Below are 21,655 nucleotides of genomic sequence, written 5' to 3' on the forward strand. Positions count from 1 at the left end.
ATATCGTGCGATATGCCCTTTTGAAAGTTACGAAAATAATGCTCATTACTCAAGTTTTGAACATGGAATTGAAGCATATTACACACAGTTTTGTAGATTGGGCTTCTATCTAGGAGTTTATATCGATTATTGTGTAAATGAAGGTTGTAGAGCCGAACAATGAGCATTATATTTTGAACATTCGCAAGGGCCTACCGTGCGATATGCCCAAATCACATGTTACTGCCGAAATCAATAATGTTTACGATTCAAGATGTTTATGTATTCACTATAAAAAAAACTGCACTGAAATAAAACATGTTTGTTATATTCATTCGATTTGTCATATGAAACGTGTAGCATAAACACGCAGAAAAAAAATTTTTGGTTATTTTTTCAAATAGCCGCATGAGTAAGCAACAGTTTCTCTTTGTTTACTTTCTCTTTCCATTATTGTGACTCGATAATAAAGATTTTCGTGAATTTTACAATTCTGCTTGATAGTTGAAAATTTTTTGTATCATTTTAAACGAGGAGATGAGTGGTAAAGGCAAAGATAAACTCAAAATGGAGTGGTCGGCGCATTCTCATGGTCCATCAAAATAGGACCCCTCGATGGCTTCGGTTCACTGTCAAAACATTATGTTGAACTGTAACTTGTGATTTATTTGAAATGTTGCTAAGCAATATTTATATAGTTTGTTTAACGCAAAAATATATCTCAGATTGAAGTTGACACAAGTCGTTTGATAGACAATCTTTCTATACTCAGAACACTGTTGAGGTTTTCAGTTGAATTTCAAAATTTACGAAGTAGTGCTTTTTTCGGATGCATCACTACCACTTGATGCAGAGCTAGTCACATATATTAAACAGGATTTGGAAATCAGCCACATTTGTTATTTTATTCCAAAGCCACATTTTCCATTTTATTCCAGTATGTCGATTCAGCTTCAAGAGTATACAACAAGGCTGAACTAAATTTTCGTTATTGTCTGGAATATCAGTTTTGAATATTGGTTGATACCGTTGGTATAGCATTGGATGTGAGACAGAAATGAGGTTATCATTTTAACGCACGAAAAAAAACAAAAAAATGTTTTAAACCACCTAGTGGTGTAATGATGCATTTCTCATATCAATCATACTATCATATATAATACTGTGGCATTCTTTTAAATAGTTTTCTTCAATTCTTGAAAGAATAACCGAAATCGGTTTGTGTGACCGTCTCCCGCATAGCGTTTTGGCTACCTGTGCAGCCATGGCCACCAGACGGCTACCAAAATTGATTCAGTGACGGTTGTCAAATCCAATTTGACAAAACAAAGTCGCCTGTATCTAAGTTAGCCGAGCGTTTTCATCTTCTCACTTTCGCTGAAAATGTCAAAGATATCAATGTGGATAAATCCTGGTGGATACGGTTGTATCGACGACACGACCTGCCACTCGTCTATCTAAACTGTATCGAAAATTTAACTACCCCTCAGTAACTGGTAATGTCAAAACGAAGTTGCTTGAAAATCTATTGAAACTGGCAACAAAAGTCGAAAACTGTTGATTTTAGATAACAGTTACCAGAACCATGGCTACGAATGTATATTTTTCAATGGAGCGTACCATATAAATATTCTCAAAACAAAAACAAATTGTTTCTGTGAACCAGAAGAAATGCGGATTTCTGTGAACCAAAAAAAATAGGACGAGCTTAGCATTGACACCCCGAAAAGGCAGATATATAGCAGCTATTTGACTAGATGTGCGTAGCGCATGGTGAACTGGCGGTAGAAAATCGTACAAATCGTGTACACGTTCTACCCTGAATACCCGTCGTACCGGGACCTTCCCGAAATTTGAGCGCCATTCTACCGAACGAGAATTGTGGCACCTATGTTTGAATCAGGGCGCGGGCTGGCCTCGATACATTCATGAATTCAATCCAGACGATCGGGAACAAATTTATTTTTTATTTTTGTATCCGTATTCTACATCATTTTTTTAATTTTGTATCCGTATTCTACATCATTACCGTTAGAACATTAAAAAACGCTCGATCGATAAATTGTTTATATTTCTCGATCATGAATTTAATTTTTTACGAAACCATTTGCAATTCCTGTCTTTGCGAGTCCACCACCGCATGCAGCTAGAACATGTTGACTGGTTAGGTTTCACAGTAGAAGTCTCTGAAATATTGAACAAAATCTGTAGAAATGTGTACCATTCGCGTATCTTTTGCGTTTTTTTTAAATTGTTTGTTTATTTACTTTGGAGCTCCTTGGTAACTATTTCGTAGCAACCTAAACAGTGTTGCTCAAGAAGATTATTTTTATCATTATCAAGGGGTCGCTATATTTGCGGTAACTGGCGGTGAATCGTTAACAGACAATTTTATTGCCATTTTTTGTTCGGAGTGCCTGGTCGTGTCGTCGGTTGTATCGTTTGAGTTGTATATCTGGCAGCGGTGAGGCAATCGGTCACCAAAATGTCTGCCAGCCATATTTTTCCAGCTGGCAACGTTTAGTCAGCCATCTAGCAGCCATGCGTATGCGGACTACTGATAAACCTGTTTTAATCCACCTAGTGGTGTAATGATGCTTTTCTCATATCAATCATACTATCATATGTAATACTGTGGCATTCTTTAAAATAATTTTCTTCGATTCTTGAAAGAATAACCGAAATCGGTTTGTTTGACCGTCTACTGATAAATCTGTTTTAATCCACCTAGTAGTATAACGATGCCTTTCTCATATCAATCATACAATCATATATAATACTGTGGTATACTTCAAAACAATTTTCGATTCTTAAAATCATAACCGAAATCGGTTTGTTTTACCGTCTACTGATAAAAACTATCAATAAACAAAAAAGATTTGAGGTCGATTTAGAAAACTTTTTACGGTTTTTCGTCCTTTTCAGTAATGGTATAAAATTTGTAACACACTGTACCCTATATTTCCGGATCCGGATGAAATTCAGGAATTGCATATGAGACCACGGGACCTTTCATTTGATTTTGAGTTTGTGAAAATCGGTCGCGCCATCTATGAGAAAAGTTAGAACACACCTTTTCATTTTTTGCACAGTTTGTTTATAAAAAATGTAACTGGATTTGCCGCAATGCTCTAGATTGATTCAAATGGTTGTTAAGAGTGAGATTTGTCTCCAATTTGTCCTTTGAACTTTAACAAATCCAACTGACGCTCTTTCAAACCACTATGCTAACAAATGCCCTGTACAATGGCGTTTGGCTTGGTAGCTTCAGCTAGATCTCCGGGCAGGGTTTGCCGGTGATCGAACACGCACTGTTCACCGATGTAAGATCTAAAATCAGTAATTGTTTCAGGGTTGATACTGGGATTTTTTTCTTAAGCAACTTCATCAACCGTCGGATGCTGAACCAAATACCGATCTGATCCACTCTTTTATTTCTAATATGATTTATTTATAAATAATAAACAGTCTATCCATAGCGGCCCTTACACGTTCATTAAAACGATATTATTTTTTAGTAAGGACACTTTTAATGATCGTGTAAGCACAGACTAACAGACATGACAGTATGAGTAAATTCTTATAAAAATAATTTTTCGTGATGCACTAGTTCCACCTATATTGTACTGCGCGAACTATTTACTATCGGTACACCCCTTGTGTTATGTAAAAGTTAATTTACTAGTTGGTTCCCCCTCGTTTGTCAACACCGATCAGCTGCTTGCAGGGATGCCTGATTTCATCATAATATTTGGAAATGAATCGTCACAGTAAATTATTATATTACGTTAATAATATATTAAACTTTTTAGCGATGTTGGAAGGTAACCATTTATTTTTCTCAACATTGTTCATCTAGACTATTTTTTATTGTGTTGGTAATTTTCACCCGAAATTAAGTGGCGGCAGATCAGAAGCAAGTAAATATTGCCACTAAACGGGTTCGATTTTGTATTGCGTTGAAGGATGACAGGTAGGCACAATTTTGTATATAGTTTTGGCAATATGTATTAAATCTGTATCCTGCATGAAATTCGCATACAAATGCAAATACATATCAATACATTACATGTTACATTCTGTATAAATGGCAACTCTGTTGGTAAATGAAAAAAATAAACACAGTCTAGATGACAGACAGGATGTTTTTGATAGGGTAACGTGGCGCCATCATGACACATGTGAGTACTGTCCCAAATAAAGGAATATTCGAAATGACAGTTAAAATGATTGAAGAATCTAATTTGAGTGTCCTGTCTGTTAGTCTGTGGTGTAAGGTCCGCTCAAGAATACCATCATTAATTCATTACCATCGAACCATGAAATTGAGGGGTAAATCAATTGATATTATCGAACAGCTCATAGGTTCACGAACCGTAACCAAAAATTCTCCTTATGTTCATATGTTACCTTGTAATCTTGAGTTTATCTTTGTTAAAGGTATAAATCGCTTAGTAATTAATAGAAGAACATAACATTCAAAACATAAAGGGACTTTACACGAGGATCAGTAGTGTCATCATTACCACAGAGAATAGACATCCAAGTAGAGTTTTAAATGTGTGTAAGAAATTTAACGGTTGTGTGGTAAAGTGATCACCAAGTAGCAATGCGTTCGAGCTTTTATAGAATGGTAATTGATGCGTGCAAATCGTACGAGTCATTAAATGTCATTACTAAAAAATAATATCATTTTAATGAACGTGTAATGGTGCAGTAATGACGAGATTTCTATCAAATTTGCAATACATCATTACTTAGTCATCATCAAAATGACAAAAAAAATGCTCGTGTAATGGCCGCTATTACTTAGTCATCATTAAAAATGACAAAAATAATTCTCGTGTAAGGGTCCTTGGGGAATTCATCATTACTGCCCTTACACCAAATACAAATTATAATACGAAGTACTCCGACAAATTTTCAAGGACACATTTTGCATCGTGTGGTACATTGTCATGATACACTGTCAGAGTGACAATGTACTTGAACGAATTTCCTATAAAACTAGCAACACTGAAGGGTACGAACAAGTTCACTATAGTTACTATTTATTATAGTGAAAAATATGTAAACATATTACTTACATATTTTGATCCTTAGGAAAACTATGGAGCGAAATTTCGGACGACTCTGTTCGTGTGTCACATCCCTCTATCTCACCATTTCGAAAGCTTCTCGGTTTATTAGCCGGCGATATTTAGACTGATTGTTGCAGTTTAATACAGCAACGATAAACATAAACAAACAAGTTTGTTTTGCACCTAGCATAAAGCGTTGCCAGAAACGATCTCCTTTCACATTTTCACACTATCGCAACGAAAGGGAGATATTTGCTAGGCTTACTTGTTCATGCTGTGAACCAAACATTGGCGATTCGTTTATATGGGACTTAGGGGTATTATTATTTGTATTTGCTTACACATCCTTTTAAAAATGACATTACTTTTTAGTAATGACACTTTTAATGATCGTGTAAGGGCCGCTTATGAATACATCTTCCCACATTATCGATATGACGGAATGAGCAATGAATTTTTACTCGACTGCATGATTTTTTAGTGCTCGATCGGTTCAGTGCTAGAATTTTCGCCTGAGTTGGCTGCTCGATCAACCTGATTGACAGTGACATTATAAATGTCATTGAATATTCGCTCATTTTATGAATGTGTTAGTGTGAAATTTAAGCGACTTAAGCCATTTCACTACACTCCAGCTAGAGGAATGGATGATGCTGACTAAGGTAAGCCGTTTTGTTAATTTCCAGCGAATTTCAATAGTTTATGTTGGGATTCTAAGAAGAACTGGTTATTTACTAGTTCTGTATATCCGAAAAACATGAAGATTTAAATTTGTATATTCAGTTATATAATGTTTTCGTTTAAAAATAAACTGAAAATCAGCACGAAAACGTGCAAAATCAGGAAAGAAGAAGAAGAAAACGAATTGACAATTCAGTCCGCATCTTCTCACTTAATTCCGAATGATTTCCGAATCAACCGGTTGTAGGCGAACCGGTTCATTCGGAATCGGTTGTTGCACTGGAGTTGGAATTGATTCGGAATCCATTATGATTTCCACATGAAATTCCGAATGAAAATTTCTCGCCGATTCGGAATCCATTCGGATCTGATAATGTGGGTTGTACTCCACCAACCAACACGTTTTTCAGTGTGAAATTTCACAGTTGCTTGGAGATAAACTGTTAAATATGTGCAATGGCCTCTTCTCTCAATATTTTAATATTCATTTGCAATATTTAAAGCACCAAATACTTGAATTTCTCGAAAAACTCGGACTCATGTTATCAAACCAATAGCGCCCACATTATCAGATCCGAATGGATTCCGAATCAATTCCGAATCAATTCCGAATCGGCGAGAAATTTTCATTCGGAATTTCATGTGGAAATCATAATGGATTCCGAATCAATTCCAACTCCAGTGCAACAACCGATTCCGAATGAACCGGTTCTCCTACAACCGGTTGATTCGGAAATCATTCGGAATTGAGTGAGAAGATGCGGACTGAATTGTCAATTCGTCTTCTTCTTCTTCTTCTTCTTTCCTGATTTTGCACGTTTTCGTGCTGATTTTCAGTTTATTTTGGAACGAAAACATTATATAACTGAATATACAAATTTAAATCTTCATGTTTTTCGGATATACAGAACTAGTAAATAACCAGTTCTTCTTAGAATCCCAACATAAACTATTGAAATTTGCTGGAAATTAACAAAACGGCCTACCTTAGTCAGCATCATCCATTCCTCTAGCTGGAGTGTAGTGAAATGGCTTAAGTCGCTTAAATTTCACACTAACACATTCATAAAATGAGCGAATATTCAATGACATTTATAATGTCACTGTCAATCAGGTTGATCGAGCAGCTAACTCAGGCGAAAATTCTAGCACTGAACCGATCGAGCACTAAAAAATCATGCAGTCGAGTAAGAATTCATTGCTCATTCCGTCATTTCGATAATGTGGGCGGCCCTTACACGAGCATTAAAAATGTCATTTTAAATGATGTCATTTAAATGATGTAATTCAAATTTGTTAGAAATTTCGTCATTAGTGCACCACTACACGTTCATTAAAATGATATTTTTTTTTACTAATGACATTTTTAATGACTCGTGTAAGGGCCGCTAATTGGATTGATGGTATTGACAATACTTTGGATTGACAATAATATTGTCACGTGTAAGGGCAGCTTAAGGGCTGCTATATTCTCCACTTCGGGTGAAACCCTCGAGTGAACACGTTGTATCGTGTTAGTGCGGAGAAAATTTGAGTACTTTCATCTGTACTTTGGCGACTCCACGTAGTCACAAAGTGAGGTTTTTCACTTGTAGTCCAATGAAAAGAAAGTCCATTGGACTATACACGAAAATTAACAGGCAATATAAATAGTTGCTGTGCCATCAATCGGTGTTATCTCAAGTGAGGTGACGCCACCCAGACGTGAAGAAGATGGAGATATTCCCGGAGTACTCAGACGATGAATGACGGCTTAGAATGATTTTGAACAGATTAGTTGAACACGGATTGCGATTAAACGTGACGAAGTGTGAATTTTTCGCTGATTCGCATCGCAGCGACTGCAAACAACTCGACGTCAACATTTCATAAGGTCACATACACCAAAGAGAGTTTCTCTTTGTTTACTCTCTCTTTTGTTAATATCTCCTTAATTTTCACGTGTACTTTCAAAATATTCATATAGAATGAAAGACAATATTTCCATTTTTCTAACAGTACTAAATATATAACGAACATTCGTATAATAACGCAGATATAGTCAAAAAAGAAAGTAAACAAAAAGAATCTGTCAATTGTTTTTATGCCCTTTTGAAATGTTGACGTCGAACTATTATGCCAAAATGAAACAGTATGTCTTGTTATTCTATGCAAAATGACATTATGCCAAATAACGTACACCCAAACTGAAGGCTTTGAATTGTGGGCGGAGATAATCTATGTAGTTTACTATTATTATTGATATGTAGTACCTGTTGCATGTTCGTTAGTCATTTGCTGTGCATTCCGAACGATACATATGCAATGTTGTATAACGGCAATATCATAGAATCAATATTTGATTCAAGGATGGACAATTTTATTCAACGTCCAAGGATTTAAAGAACTACCATTCTTCAATAAAGAACTCCAGTTCACTCATTCTCTGAGAACTAGGTGTTTTGGATCGTTCGCGAACTGATTGCCCATCTTTATTTTTAAGATTATCGGATATTTGAAATAATTCAACATAAATCCATTTACCATCACAGTTTCATTTTCATACTTTCAGTACAGTTAATGTATAAACTGAATACAAGGGAATAAAACGTTTCATAGGTAAAATGTTTAACATCTACCATCCTTTACGATATAATTGTATTTTCACTAAGCGGGTGTTGTTGATAGAAGTACAAACATAACCCACAAATGTAACACCGCAACGTAAACAATAACCAGGATTCGAATCAATGGGTATCTCCGCAGAAACACTCCCAATCGTATACCTATGGAGTCCAAAGAAGAATAAGCCCGTTTGACTCTTCGTGCCACCCTGTTATCGAATGGATTCTCTACCATAAAATTTGGAACTTGGGATTTGGCTAAAATATATTGAAATAAAAGTAATTTCTCGAAGTATTTTAAAATATGTTCAAACAAACCATCGTCTGTTTCATTTAAGCTTGTGTAAACCACTCGCTGCTGCCGAATTTGAGAAACAGTACTTCGATATTGGGTCTGAAAAAACATTTTTTGTGAACAAGTCGTATATACAACAATTTTACTATTAATCACATCTAGTTTTTCCAACTGCAGACGGAGTGCATTGCGTTCGGCCGTTACAGTTTCTAAGGAAGTTTGCTTTTGTACCAGAGATTGTGTAAGAGACACTAGTCGCTGTTCAAGATCCTTTGACGGACTGTTCGGACGCTTTTGGAACTGGTCCTTTAACCTTACAATTTCAGCCTCTCTAAGAATACGAAACAAAGTACTTAGTGTATTAATATGATAGTATCTATTATTATAATATATACTTTTCGTGCATAATGGTTGAAAACGAAGTCCTCTGTTTCACAAGCTCTTCCCTAGCAGATGTCAACTCCTTTTGCTTCATGTTCAGGTCATCGTCTAGTTGCAAAACTTTTGTTGTTTCTAAACTTAGTTTATGCTGAAGCTCTTTTATTCGACTTTCCAAATCTAATACTGTTGTCTTTAGAGTTTGTTCCATCGTCTGCCAGAAAATTTTTCCATTTTCATATTTCTTATTTAAATTCATAATTTCTTCCAACATGCTCATCTTTTCGTTTTTCATTTGGTCCAGTTCCATTTGTGTCAGTTTATCCGCATGCTCGTGTCCTTCAGTTTTGACATTTTGTTTGAGCTGCTCAATTATTTGCTCTTTTAATTGAAGTGTTGCGTGGGCTCTAACGCGATATTGCTGTAGTTCCGCAGTTATGTTGTTTGTTTCCATTTTCGCCAGATCAAGCTTTTGGTTTAACTCTTGATGTACTTGTATATGTTTTGAAACAACAGACTCCAAATCTGATATTGATTTGATATACTTTGCATTTGATTCTTCTGATAATAGTAGCTTCGCGCTCAAATCATTTTTTTCGTCTAGTAAATTTTGATGCAACCTTTCCATTTCCTTCAATTTTGAATCAGCATCAGAATTTGATAGCAGTGTTTGAATATTATCCAGTTCAATTTTCAATTCATCTCTCTCAGATTTCACTTCCGCTAAAATTATCTTTGTTGCTGCTAATTCCTTTTCCACAGAAAAACAACTATAATCTTGATTGTTTTTCTCTAAAGAAAACCCACTTAAATCTATAACAGTTCCATCTTTCTTCGAGCTATTTGAGCTACGGCGCGATGAAACAACTCTCTCTGATTTTACTGATACGTTTTCAAGATCCATTCCTTCGTTCCATAGAGCTCGTTCATGGGAACTTGTCGAGGATGATCTAATCAAGCCCCTAGATGCTGGAGACTTGACATTTAATGATAACATCTTTGTTAATGTAGGCTTTGTTTTCACTGTGGAAACTTTACTACTAGAATAATCTGCCGTAACTTCCACCAATGATTCCATAGTTTTCACATCATCATTTTCTGCAGATTGACGATTCTGATGCTGTAGTACAGTCGCTGCATTTTGATCTATCTTAGTTAAAATATTTTCAGCTTTCCCAGCTAAATCTTGTAACCACGACATGGTTAAAACAATGACTTATAGAAACTGTTTTCTTTTATTGATGTAAAATAATTTCTGTTTCAAACAATTTAATTTAACAAGAGCCACACTTAAAAGTAAACAATAACTGAGCATTTCGGCAGGGTTACCAGATATTTTTGAAAATTATTCACATTTCAATCCTTCTTACTACACGGATCCCATGTCACAAACCACAGATTTTTTTTTACATTTTAGAGAAAAAATCACCGATTTCTACAGATTTTTATGATTATTCCTAAAAACTGACAGATTTTTTAAATATTCCACTGAGTTTAACTCAGATTGTTATGTACTTCGTGCATCACAGATGTTAAACATATTTTTCGTATTAAAACATAAGCGACCCTTACACGTGAATTATTAATGTCATTTTTAATAGCGGCCCTTACACGATCATTAAAAGTGTCATTACTAAAGAGTAATGACACTTTTAATGATCGTGTAAGGTCTACGAGTTCAGTAATGACACGAGTAATGAATGTCTTTAGAACTATACGCGAAAAAATCGACCGTTCCACGACAAAAGGGCCTAACTGCAAATGACAGTTTCTCTTTGTTTACTTTTTCTTTCACCATTTATCGAACTGATTTTATATTTGACGCTTTACTCTTCGCAAAACCTTCAAGGTAAAACTACAATCTTTCGATTTATATTGGAAACTTTAGATAATTTGCAATAATGGCTCCGTAATAATCAAAAGAGAAAGTAAACAAAGAGAGGCTCTCATTACAGTTACACCCTTTTGTCGTGGGACTATCGAAATGACAAAGTGTAGATTTAAATTTTTAATATTTCATTAATCTTAACGTTTCAATGGAGAATCAAATTTATTTTCATCTAAACGAAAATATTGCTATTGCTGGAGTAGTTACAAATACTCATCATTAATAATGAACGTGTAATGCTAAAAAGTAATGATGTACAGTAATGCAGCAATGACGAGCGTTTGAGCAGAAGTGTCATTACTTAGTCATGACACTTTTTATGATCGTGTAAGGGCCGCTAATGATCGTGTAAGATCTGCAACAGACTTTAATTCGGCAGCTCTGCGCTTTAATGATACCCATAAGCGGCCCTTACACGAGTCATTAAAAAAGTCATTACTAAAAAATAATATCATTTGAATGAACGTGTGATAACGAGTTTTCTATCAAATTTGAAATACATCATTAGCGGCCCTTACACGAGCATTAAAAATGTCAGTTTTAATGTAACTAAGTAATGATGTATTTCAAATTTGTTTGAAATCTCGTCATTACTGCACCATTACACGCAGAAAAATTAATTTTTAATTCAAACATATTGCGCTTTGAATTCAAAGAAATTTTTATTTGAATCAGCGCCTATTTTCATTTATATTTGATTCAAATACACTTGATATTCACTTCAAAACAAATAATTTTTGTTTCTACACGCAAAGAAATAAATAAAGTGAACATTTATTTCAAATATATTTTGCTTTGAATTCAAATATATATTTTTTAATTTGGATCTAATTTCATTTCACTTGGAATCAAAAAAAATTGTTATTTGATTCAAAACAAATAAGTTTTGTTTCTACAATTTTGCTTTCGTGTGATTGTGTGTATATTCAATGATATATTTTTTTAAATTCATTAAATTGTTATTTAAAACAAATGTCTGAAATCAATAAAAAATATGTACTTGATATAAATAATAAAACACTTTGAATTAAATTTTTATTTATTATTTCAATAAATTTACATTTTAAGAAAATCTCAACAGTTCTTTGTAATCTTCAATCTTAAATACATAAATCATAATATACCTTACCTATAAAAGTATTCAATATGGTATCACACAATCCGAAGGATTTTAAAAGAACGGATAGTTCAAAATCGTTGACTGATCCGAAACTTATCACTTCCTCGAATGTGTCCATTTTTTCCGTTTGAATGATGTGGCAAAATGGCCGGTATACGCAGAATTAAATCTTAGCAACATTAGTGTAGAATATATCATAATCAACTAGTGTCAATATTTGATTTAATGGTAATATTTGAAAATCAATATTCTCTGTCATTTGATTCAAGAACGAAAAATTGTACTCCACATCCATGAATTTGAATCTAAGACTCAGTATATTTGTTTCAGTTGAATTCAAAAGCCCAAATAATTAATTCTTTGAATTAATTCAAATATATCGTATTATGTATCTGAATGACGAGAATATTTGTTTGAACAAAATTTTTAATTTGAATCTGTACTACCCCATATTTGATCCAAATATATTTAATGTACTGTAACAAGCATTTGAATCAAATAAATTTTTTATTCGAGTCAATAAAATTTTCAAACTTTGAATCCATACCCTAATATATTCAAATCTAATAAGCATTGCAACACAAAATTTTATTCAAAGAAAGTTTTATTAGATTCAAATTTCAATTCAAAAATAGTTTTGTTTGATTTAAACAAATTTTTGAAGTTGATTTAAAGACTCAGTATATCAGAATCTAATGTGTTCTATTTCTCTGCGTGTACACGTTCATTAATAATTCAGTAATGACATTTTTAATGCTCGTGTAAGGGCCGCTATTACTTAGTCATCATTAAAAATGACAAAAATAATTCTCGTGTAAGGGCCGCTCAGGGATGCCAGGTCATTTTTTCAATCTGTGTCATTTTTTAAATCTGTGCAGAAAATTGAAAATCTGTAAAACACATTAATCTGTGAACCTGGCATCCCTGGGGCCGCTACATGCTCCATTGAAATTACTCATTTATTGATGATTATTCTTTTACTATACACGATCAACATTACCCAGTTAATTTATATCGAAATCATATCATTTAAATGGAATTCATTTCGAAATCATATCATTCAAATGAAGTTCGCTGCCTATCCCGGCGTTTCACCCCCTTTATCTAAAATTGCGAGAGAACGGGAAAGAAAACAGAAATTCCAGGAACATACGTTTCAAGATAATAAATTGCCCTCAGGTGAGTCCGCATCGAATCTCATACATAGAAGTAGGGGAGAGAATGTCAAATTCGTGCGCGCCAAAAAAGCAGGGCTGTGCACCCATACAATGGACATGATATGTTGAATGTGATGCCGTGCGATGGCGTTGTTGAACTGAAGATCGATTTCGCTCCAAGCTCGAACTAAACACTACTGCCCACATTATCAGATCCGAATGGATTCCGAATCAATTCCGAATCGGCGAGAAATTTTCATTCGGAATTCCATGTGGAAATCATGTGGAATTCCGAATCAATTCCAACTCCAGTGCAACAACCGATTCCGAATGAATTTCGCCTACAACCGGTTGATCCGGAAATCTGTTGGAATTGAGTGAGAATTGCGGACTGAATTGTCAATTCATCTTCTTCTTCTTCTTTCCCGATTTCGCACGTTTTCGTGCTGATTTTCAGTTTAATTTTAAACGAGAACATTATATAACTTAATATACAAATTTAAATCTTCTTGTTTTTCGGATATACAGAACTAGTAAACAACCAGTTCTTCTTAGAATTCCAACATAAACTGTTGAAATTCGCTGGAAATTAATAAAATGGCCTACCTTAGTCAGCATCATCCATTCCTCTAGCTGGAGTGTAGTGAAATGGCTTAAGTCGCCTCAATTTTTCACTAACACATTAATAAAATGAGCGAATATTCAATGACATTTATAATGTCACTGTCAATCAGGTTGATCGAGCAGCCAACTCAGGCGAAAATTCTAGCACTGAACCGATCAAGCACTAAAAAATCATGCAGTCGAGTAAGAATTCATTGCTCATTCCGTCATTTCGATAATGTGGGTGGCTGCGAAACCGGTATTTGTAATGAGTTTCCAACTTTTAATGTAATAATACGCAGGTGTACAGTATTACAAATAATATGTATTTCATGGTGTTAACTAACGTACGCGTCTTCCGATACTTGACTATGAGTTATACTGACTGACTCCAAAACATAAGTGTTGCCAATTATTTCATAATCAACCTTGTTACAGTATTTTCCCAACTTTGGCTTACATATGAACTGTGTATACAATTTTAGCTTAACAACGCCAAATCTAAAATTGACAGCAAATGAAAAAAAAACATCGATGAATGTTTCGACTTTGGTTTTAAATCCTATTTACAAATTATCATAAATTCTCAGATCGATGTTTTATTAGTCGATGAATTGTTGGTTTATCTTTAAAAGGCATACAAATTTTACCACTTTCCTTCTATATCCACTGAATAAATCAACATATGAAATATCCAGTTGCAATTGGGTTTGTTTACATTTCTTAAGTCCTCAATATGCAGTAACCAAGGTTATGGTCACTGTTATTCAAAATCAATAACTTATCAATTTGTGCTGCCAGTTTCAATAATTTTTCAAACGATTCCATTTTGACATTACCAGTTACTGAGGGGTAGGTAAATTTACGATACAGTTTGGATAGACGAGTGGCAGGTCGTGTCGTCGGTTTCTCCCTTTTTCGATTTGTTTACTTTTATTCTTCCTGTGTGAATTATGAAGTTACACCCTTGCGCATTTTTCCGAGCATTTTTCGTGAATTTGGCTAGTTTCCATGACTAAGACAAATCTGCGGGTAATTTTATCGTCGCTGAAGACTACGAAATTAAATTTTAGAGTTTGTTTACAAGAAACTAAAACATGATTATAAACAATGATCTTGAGATTTGCCTTTGAAAGGAAGATAAACATTTGGTCTAGACTTACAAGAAAATGTCTGTTAGCTAGATCGCCTTCATGTCGAAACTAGGGCCATAAAAAAGGTCAGCCTTATCTTCATGCAGAATGTATATGTTTCAGTGTTTATCCTCTTTATCGCGCTGGCTTGTTATGTCTGTCCGCTTTGGTGCAATGAAGGATCTAAGCCGAATTATATTAACCAGCCTTGGTTTCAATCGAGTGGTGAGAAGAGCATTGCACATTACTCCCCGTTTTCTTTCTCCTTTACTCTCGCTTCATCTCCAATTCTCTTGATCCGTCTTGGTAAATTCTCTTTCCTATCTGAAAATTATCCAATAAGGGGAAAATGTATACATAAAATGTAGTGAAACTAACATAGATGTAAGAAAAGTGTAAACTAACCTTATAATTTTGTAAATAAATCAGTTGTATTCCAGAACTCACAACGGACGGTTATTCCGACTGTTTTATTAAAACAAGAAAGAATAAAATTCCGAGTTGGAAAATTTCAGTCTCATTTACTATTTCCAGTAGTAAAAGTTTCGGAAACCATCTAAAATAAAGAAAATAAATAGTTTCACCCTTCCTTGCTAGCAAATGAAGTATCGCCTCGATTTTTGGCATGGAACACGGAGGACGAAACTTACGTAAACAAAAGGAATAACAATTTCGCCCTCAATAGTTCGTTGTATTACTAACAAATACAAATTATAATACGGAGTACTCCGACAAATTTTCAAGGACACATTTTGCATCGTGCGGTACATTGTCATGATACACTGTCAGAGTGACAATGTACTTTAACGAATTTCCTATAAAACTAGCAACACTGAAGGGTAAGAACAAGTTCACTATAGTCAGACCAGACTCTGTCAGCTTGGAGCGAAGTCAATCTTCAGTTCAGCAACGCCATCGCACGGCATCACATTCAACATATCATGTCAATTGTATGGGTGCGCAATCCTGCTATTTTGGCGCGCACGAATTTGACATTTTTCTCCCCTAATTCTATGTATAAGATTCGATGCGGGCTCGTCTGGGGGCGACATGCTCGCAAAAAAGGATGTTGCCAATGATTTGTTCGGGAAATGTGAGAGCTGGATATCTTGTTAATATGATGTCTTTGGTCAGACCCTGTCAGCTTTGAGCGATCTCAATCTTCAGTTCAGCAACGCCATCGCACGGCGTCTCATTCAACATGTCATGTCAATTGTATGGGTGCGCAGTGCTGCTATTTTGGCGCGTGCGAATTTGACATTTCTCTCCCCTACTTCTATGTACGTGATTCGATGCGGACTCGCCTGAGGGCGCCATGGTCGCAAAAAAGGATGTTGCCAAAGATTTGTTCGGGAAATGTGAGAGCTGGATATCTTGTTAATATGATGTCTTTGCTATAGTTACTGTTTATTAAAGTGAAAAATATGTAAACACAAGCGAAGTCAGAAGAACTATAATCTTAACCGAGGTATTGTAAAACTGGAGAGATGAAGGTAAAAGAATCGCGCGCAGCCAAATGCTCTACAAACAAGTTAATTCAATGATCAGCACAGTGCTTGTTGATCTAGAGATGAAGGAACAGGAACTGATGCAACAGGTGATTGCCGTCAAAAAACGTACTACTGATGATAATGGGCCAACAGGCGTTGTTTGCGAGAAATTGGTGCGAATCGATAAGCTGATGTCGGTTATAAGAAAAGTAAGGTTTAAAAAAACATTTTAAAGTATGATAAACAATCTCGTATGTTTTTCAGCAGATTCTAAATGATTCCCGGTTAGACCAAATTTCAAAAATCCTTTGTCAAAATTGACAACGATCACGATGGCATATCAAAGTGGAAGATGTGTGATTTGAGTGTTTCTTCTGGCGATGGTCAAACAAGTAAAAGAAACGGTACGAAGGTCGGTTCATTAACAAGTCAATATATTTATTAAAGTGAGATTACAGAATAAAAATACATTCCATCAACTGCATCATTACCATTTATTTACAATATATGTATATATATATATATATATATATATATATATATATATATATATATATATATATATATATATATATATATATATATATATATATATATATATATATATATATATATATATATATATATATATGTTTGATATGTTGTAAAACATCGTCCTTATGATGGAATTTGAACTGGTCCATGAAAATACGAAGAGCCCACATCCCCTAATAGAACAGCATCTATAAATTCTGTATACTGAAATACATAATACTAAATTGAAGTAGAATAGAAATATGAATATCATTACCATTACGAAAGCTTCTCGGTGTATTAGCCGGCGATATTTAGACTGATTGTTGCAGTTTAATACAGCAACGATAAACAAACAAGTTTGTTTTGCACCGTAGCAACTAGCATAAAGCGTTGCCACAAACGATCTCCTTTCACATTTTCACACTATCGCAACGAAAGGGAGATATTTGCTAGGCTTACTTGTTCATGCTGTGAACCAAACATTGGCGATTCGTTTATATGGGACTTAGGGGTATTGTTATTTGTTTTTGTTACTAATATTGCGGTTTTTGTAGAATCCGAATTTTTAGGCATAGGATTTTGAAGCATTTATTGATAGAAGCGAAAAATTCGATTTGTTTATTTTTGTATGATTCGCTCTTCTTTGAAAAGAGTTACCATGTTATTTTTTCAAAAATCTGTCTCTGACTCAAAAATGTATCTGGATTTGTCTGTGTCTATGTACAAGAAAATAGTGTAATTTTGTTGACCCTTCGTTTGGAAGGAAGTAAACATATGTAACCATATCGCCCAAAATATGTTGTAACATCCATTCACTTTAATGTTTTGTAAGATAAGAAAATTGCAAATTGAACAGATTCTTAGTAATAACTCCAATTGATTTTTGTTTTTCTGTTTCAAAATCCACTCGATATGCAGCTGAATATCGCGATTTTTATCACATTGCAATTTAAGATTAATTTCACATAAACAAATATTGTCATAATTACGACGCATGTAGCGATTCGACGCTTGTTGTTTTATTTCAAATAATAATTGAACTACAACTGATGGTGAACCGAAATCATCGAGGGGTCCTATTTGAATGGGACATGAGCAATCATAGACCATTCCATCTTAAGTTTATCTCTGGAAAAAGCTACTATTACAAATGCTTCTACAATTTGCATCGAATGCAGATAGCTTTTGTATTATTATGAGTACACTATCATTCTCTCAAAAACAAAAACATGTTCTTAATTGGAAAGAATAACATTTTACTGACGACACGACCAGGCACTCTGAAGAAAAATCTGAACAAAAAGTGTTCGTGAGTGGTTTACCGCCAGTTACCATCAATATAGCGACCCCCGATAATCATGAAAATAAACTTCTTGAGCAACACTGTTTAAGTTGCTATGAATTAGTTACCAAGGAGCGCTATAATAAATTAAAAAATCATTTGAGAAGTTGTGAAACTTTTATATAAATTTAAATTTTGTTTCAACGTTCTTTTTAGATTTGCGCCGACCACAATAGTACAGTAATCAAATCTGGTGCTAGAAGTAGTGTTGCGACAGAAAGGAGTCATCCTATATCATCCACAGCTACCCATTAGCTCTATCTGCAGTGTAATCATCTAACTCATCCATGATAATGGTCTTTCCTTTTAGAAATATCCAATCGAGTTTCCGAAACACATCACTTTTGCTTAACATACTGTCAACCAACCAGAAAGTTAGTACCAGTCTTTACGAAATGAAAATGAGACTTCATTGTTAAATTGTATCCGACACTCTTTACATTCGACTACTTCAACAAGTTCCAGCAGCTTTACGGTAGACCGTAGTTACAGTCTGTTCTAAATTCTGATGATCGGACTGATCAAAAGTTTCGCAATGACGGACCAGCAAGTCTTAACGAAGACCTCTATCCGATTAAACTGAATGATAGTTCCACTCGGGGCAGTTTGTTTTGTTTACATTTCCCAAGTCTTCAATATGCAGTAACCAAGGTTATGGTAACTGTTATTTAAAATCAATAATCTATCAACTTGTGTTGCCAGTTTCAATAGTTTTTCAGGCGATTTCGTTTTGACATTACCAGTTACTGAGGGGTAGTTAAATTTGCGATACAGTTTCGATAGACGAGTGGCAGGTCGTATCGTCGATTTTACTCTCAATTCAGAACCACTTTCGAAATAAAAGTTTTTAGGTTTTAAATTGATAGTTTTCACTCTTTGCAAATATTTTTGCTATACGTTGGAAATAAGCAGCTCACTACTGCCACTTGTTCGACTATTCGCCACGATCTTTCATATCGTTCTACTACGTTCCGGAGCGATAACAAAGCTCTACTGCCTGTTATAAAAATATTACAACTACAACATTTTGAATATTTCTCACATGATTTTCCTACGTGTAGTTTATAGCTTTAATTCCCAGTGGTTCAAATTACACGAAAATATAACCCGAATACAACAAAATTAAACATTTGGGGGTTGGCTAAATTTTGTGCTATGGCACGTATCCGTTTTTAAAATTTTTTTAGGTTTCGTCTTTGATTCATCAGTGCAGAGCAGTTCAATTTGAATTGATCTGCACTGATGAGTCAAATTCGAGACGTGAAAAATTATTAAAAAAATATAAAAAATATTTTGTCATTTTCACCTACAGTTAAACAGGAAATTTTGCGTGAAGTGTCTGTACCCACTTGTAAGGAATTCTGGCAACCGTCAGAAGGCTGGCTGCATTTCGGCTGCTGTCAAAATTGTCCAGGCGAAATTGCGTAATTATCACGTTTTCGTTCGGCACGTCAGAAAAGACATTGCACTTCGTTGCAAAACAAAAAGTGTTCTGTAAGTAGCAGAAACTTTACGTCTGCTTAGCGGTTCAAATTGAACTGCTCTGCACTGATGAGTCAAAGACGAAACGTAAAAATAATGAAAACGGTTATGTGCCCTAGCACAAAATTTGGCTAACCCCTAAATGGTCATTATATCGCCGCACGTGTCTTGTTTATTTCTCTTCCTTCTTTTTTCTTTTTTTTTTATTCGACTTCATTCGATATTCGTCAATCCCGCATGTACAAAAAACGAATCTTGAGACGAGGTAAATAAGATTGAAATATGGGTATGTTTGGTAGTGAGAAGCAATGTTATTGGCAATAACATTGTCCATAATTAGTATATATGAAGGGCAATAACTTATTGCCTTTCATATGTGCTTTTTATTGAAAAAATAAAACCAAGACGCTAAAAATGTAAAACCGATTCAAAACGGTTCTGCCAGTCTTGTATGGCAAGAATCCGACAGAAACAGAACCGTTAATAACCTCTAGGCGAAATTCTCTGCCGCAAACGGTTGTTGCATTGTTGCCAGACTTTATCCGGAATTCTGGCAGAATTCCGGCAAAAAGGGCTGGCAGACATAGCCAGCCGTCTGGGGGGAAATCTACCCGCCTTGTACAAGTTACCCACATTATCAGATCCGAATGGATTCCGAATCAATTCCGAATCGGCGAGAAATTTTCATTCGGAATTTCATGTGGAAATCATAATGAATTCCGAATCAATTCCAACTCCAGTGCAACAACCGATTTCGAATGAACCGGTTCGCCTACAACCGGTTGATTCGGAAATCATTCGGAATTGAGTGAGAAGATGCGGACTGAATTGTCAATTCGTCTTCTTCTTCTTCTTCTTTCCTGATTTTGCACGTTTTCGTGCTGATTTTCAGTTTATTTTTAAACGAAAACATTATATAACTGAATATACAAATTTAAAACTTCATGTTTTTCGGATATACAGAACTAGTAAATAACCAGTTCTTCTTAGAATCCCAATATGAACTATCGAAATTCGCTGGAAATTAACAAAACGGCCTACCTTAGTCAGCATCATCCATTCCTCTAGCTGGAGTGTAGTGAAATGGCTTAAGTCGCTTAAATTTCACACTAACACATTCATAAAATGAGCGAATATTCAATGACATTTATAATGTCACTGTCAATAAGGTTGATCGAGCTGCCAACTCAGGCGAAAATTCTAGCACTGAACCGATCGAGCACTGAAAAATCATGCAGTCGAGTAAGAATTCATTACGCATTCCGTCATTTCGATAATGTGGGTAGTAGCACCCAAAATACTGCCGCGATGTGAATGCTGCAATACTGCGAAATAATGTCGTTCACCTGGCTATTTTAGGTATTTTGGCCACTTTATATATTTTGACCAACCTAACAAACTTTATGGATTTAATCGATGTTAAGTAACCCATGTTGCATCAATTTAAAGCTAATCACATTAAATTACCTTTTTCGGAAGGGTAAAAAATATCATAAAATGCTCCAAAATACTATGTCTGTTTTCTGTGGATGAGTGGTATCTATTCAAAATAGTAAGCAATATTCACTTAACTATCGAGTTTATTTGATTCAATTTTAGGTTAAATTCGTTTCAATCATTTTCACTTTATTGAGTGGTTTGTTTGTTTTTTTGTTTTGTCAACCATGGAAAGACCAGAATAAAAAAATATTGTAGAAAAACAATACGATTTATTGTTATAAAACCTTCCACAATTTTTCTGTGACCATTGAAAAATATGTTAATGTATGGTTATACACTATTCAATTAATTGTGAACAATAAAATGTATCGAAACGCATAGATCTAGTTGTGAATCAATTGTTTATGCTGTAAAATCAATGGTTTATTTTTTTACGGGGAGAATGAAAAGAAAATTTCAAAAAATAT

General features: G+C 34.8%; 1 protein-coding gene across 1 annotated transcript; it reads right to left on the minus strand.

The window, feature by feature from the left end:
* Positions 1-8,255: 8,255 nt before the first annotated feature.
* Positions 8,256-10,410, minus strand: LOC131431672 (golgin-84). Its single transcript, XM_058597524.1, has 4 exons — positions 9,035-10,410; positions 8,796-8,970; positions 8,663-8,738; positions 8,256-8,602 (listed from the first exon to the last, which is right to left on the minus strand). The coding sequence occupies exons 1-4, from the start codon at positions 10,216-10,218 to the stop codon at positions 8,388-8,390; spliced, it is 1,650 nt and encodes a 549-aa protein (XP_058453507.1). The 5' UTR covers positions 10,219-10,410; the 3' UTR covers positions 8,256-8,387.
* Between the last annotated feature and the right edge of the window lie 11,245 nt (positions 10,411-21,655).

Source organism: Malaya genurostris, chromosome 2 (assembly GCF_030247185.1).
Source record: "Malaya genurostris strain Urasoe2022 chromosome 2, Malgen_1.1, whole genome shotgun sequence".
Taxonomy (NCBI): Eukaryota; Metazoa; Arthropoda; class Insecta; order Diptera; family Culicidae; genus Malaya; species Malaya genurostris.

What these genes read in the sequence shown, in the direction of transcription:
- LOC131431672 (XM_058597524.1), bottom strand. Translation starts at nt 10,218, where the DNA reads ATGTCGTGGTTACAAGATTTAGCTGGGAAAGCTGAAAATATTTTAACT. An exon ending in TCAACCATTATGCACGAAAA is followed by an intron (nt 8,971 to 9,034) that starts GTATATATTATA and finishes TCGTATTCTTAG; the next exon opens with AGAGGCTGAAATTGTAAGGT. An exon ending in CTTAAATGAAACAGACGATG is followed by an intron (nt 8,603 to 8,662) that starts GTTTGTTTGAAC and finishes AATATATTTTAG; the next exon opens with CCAAATCCCAAGTTCCAAAT.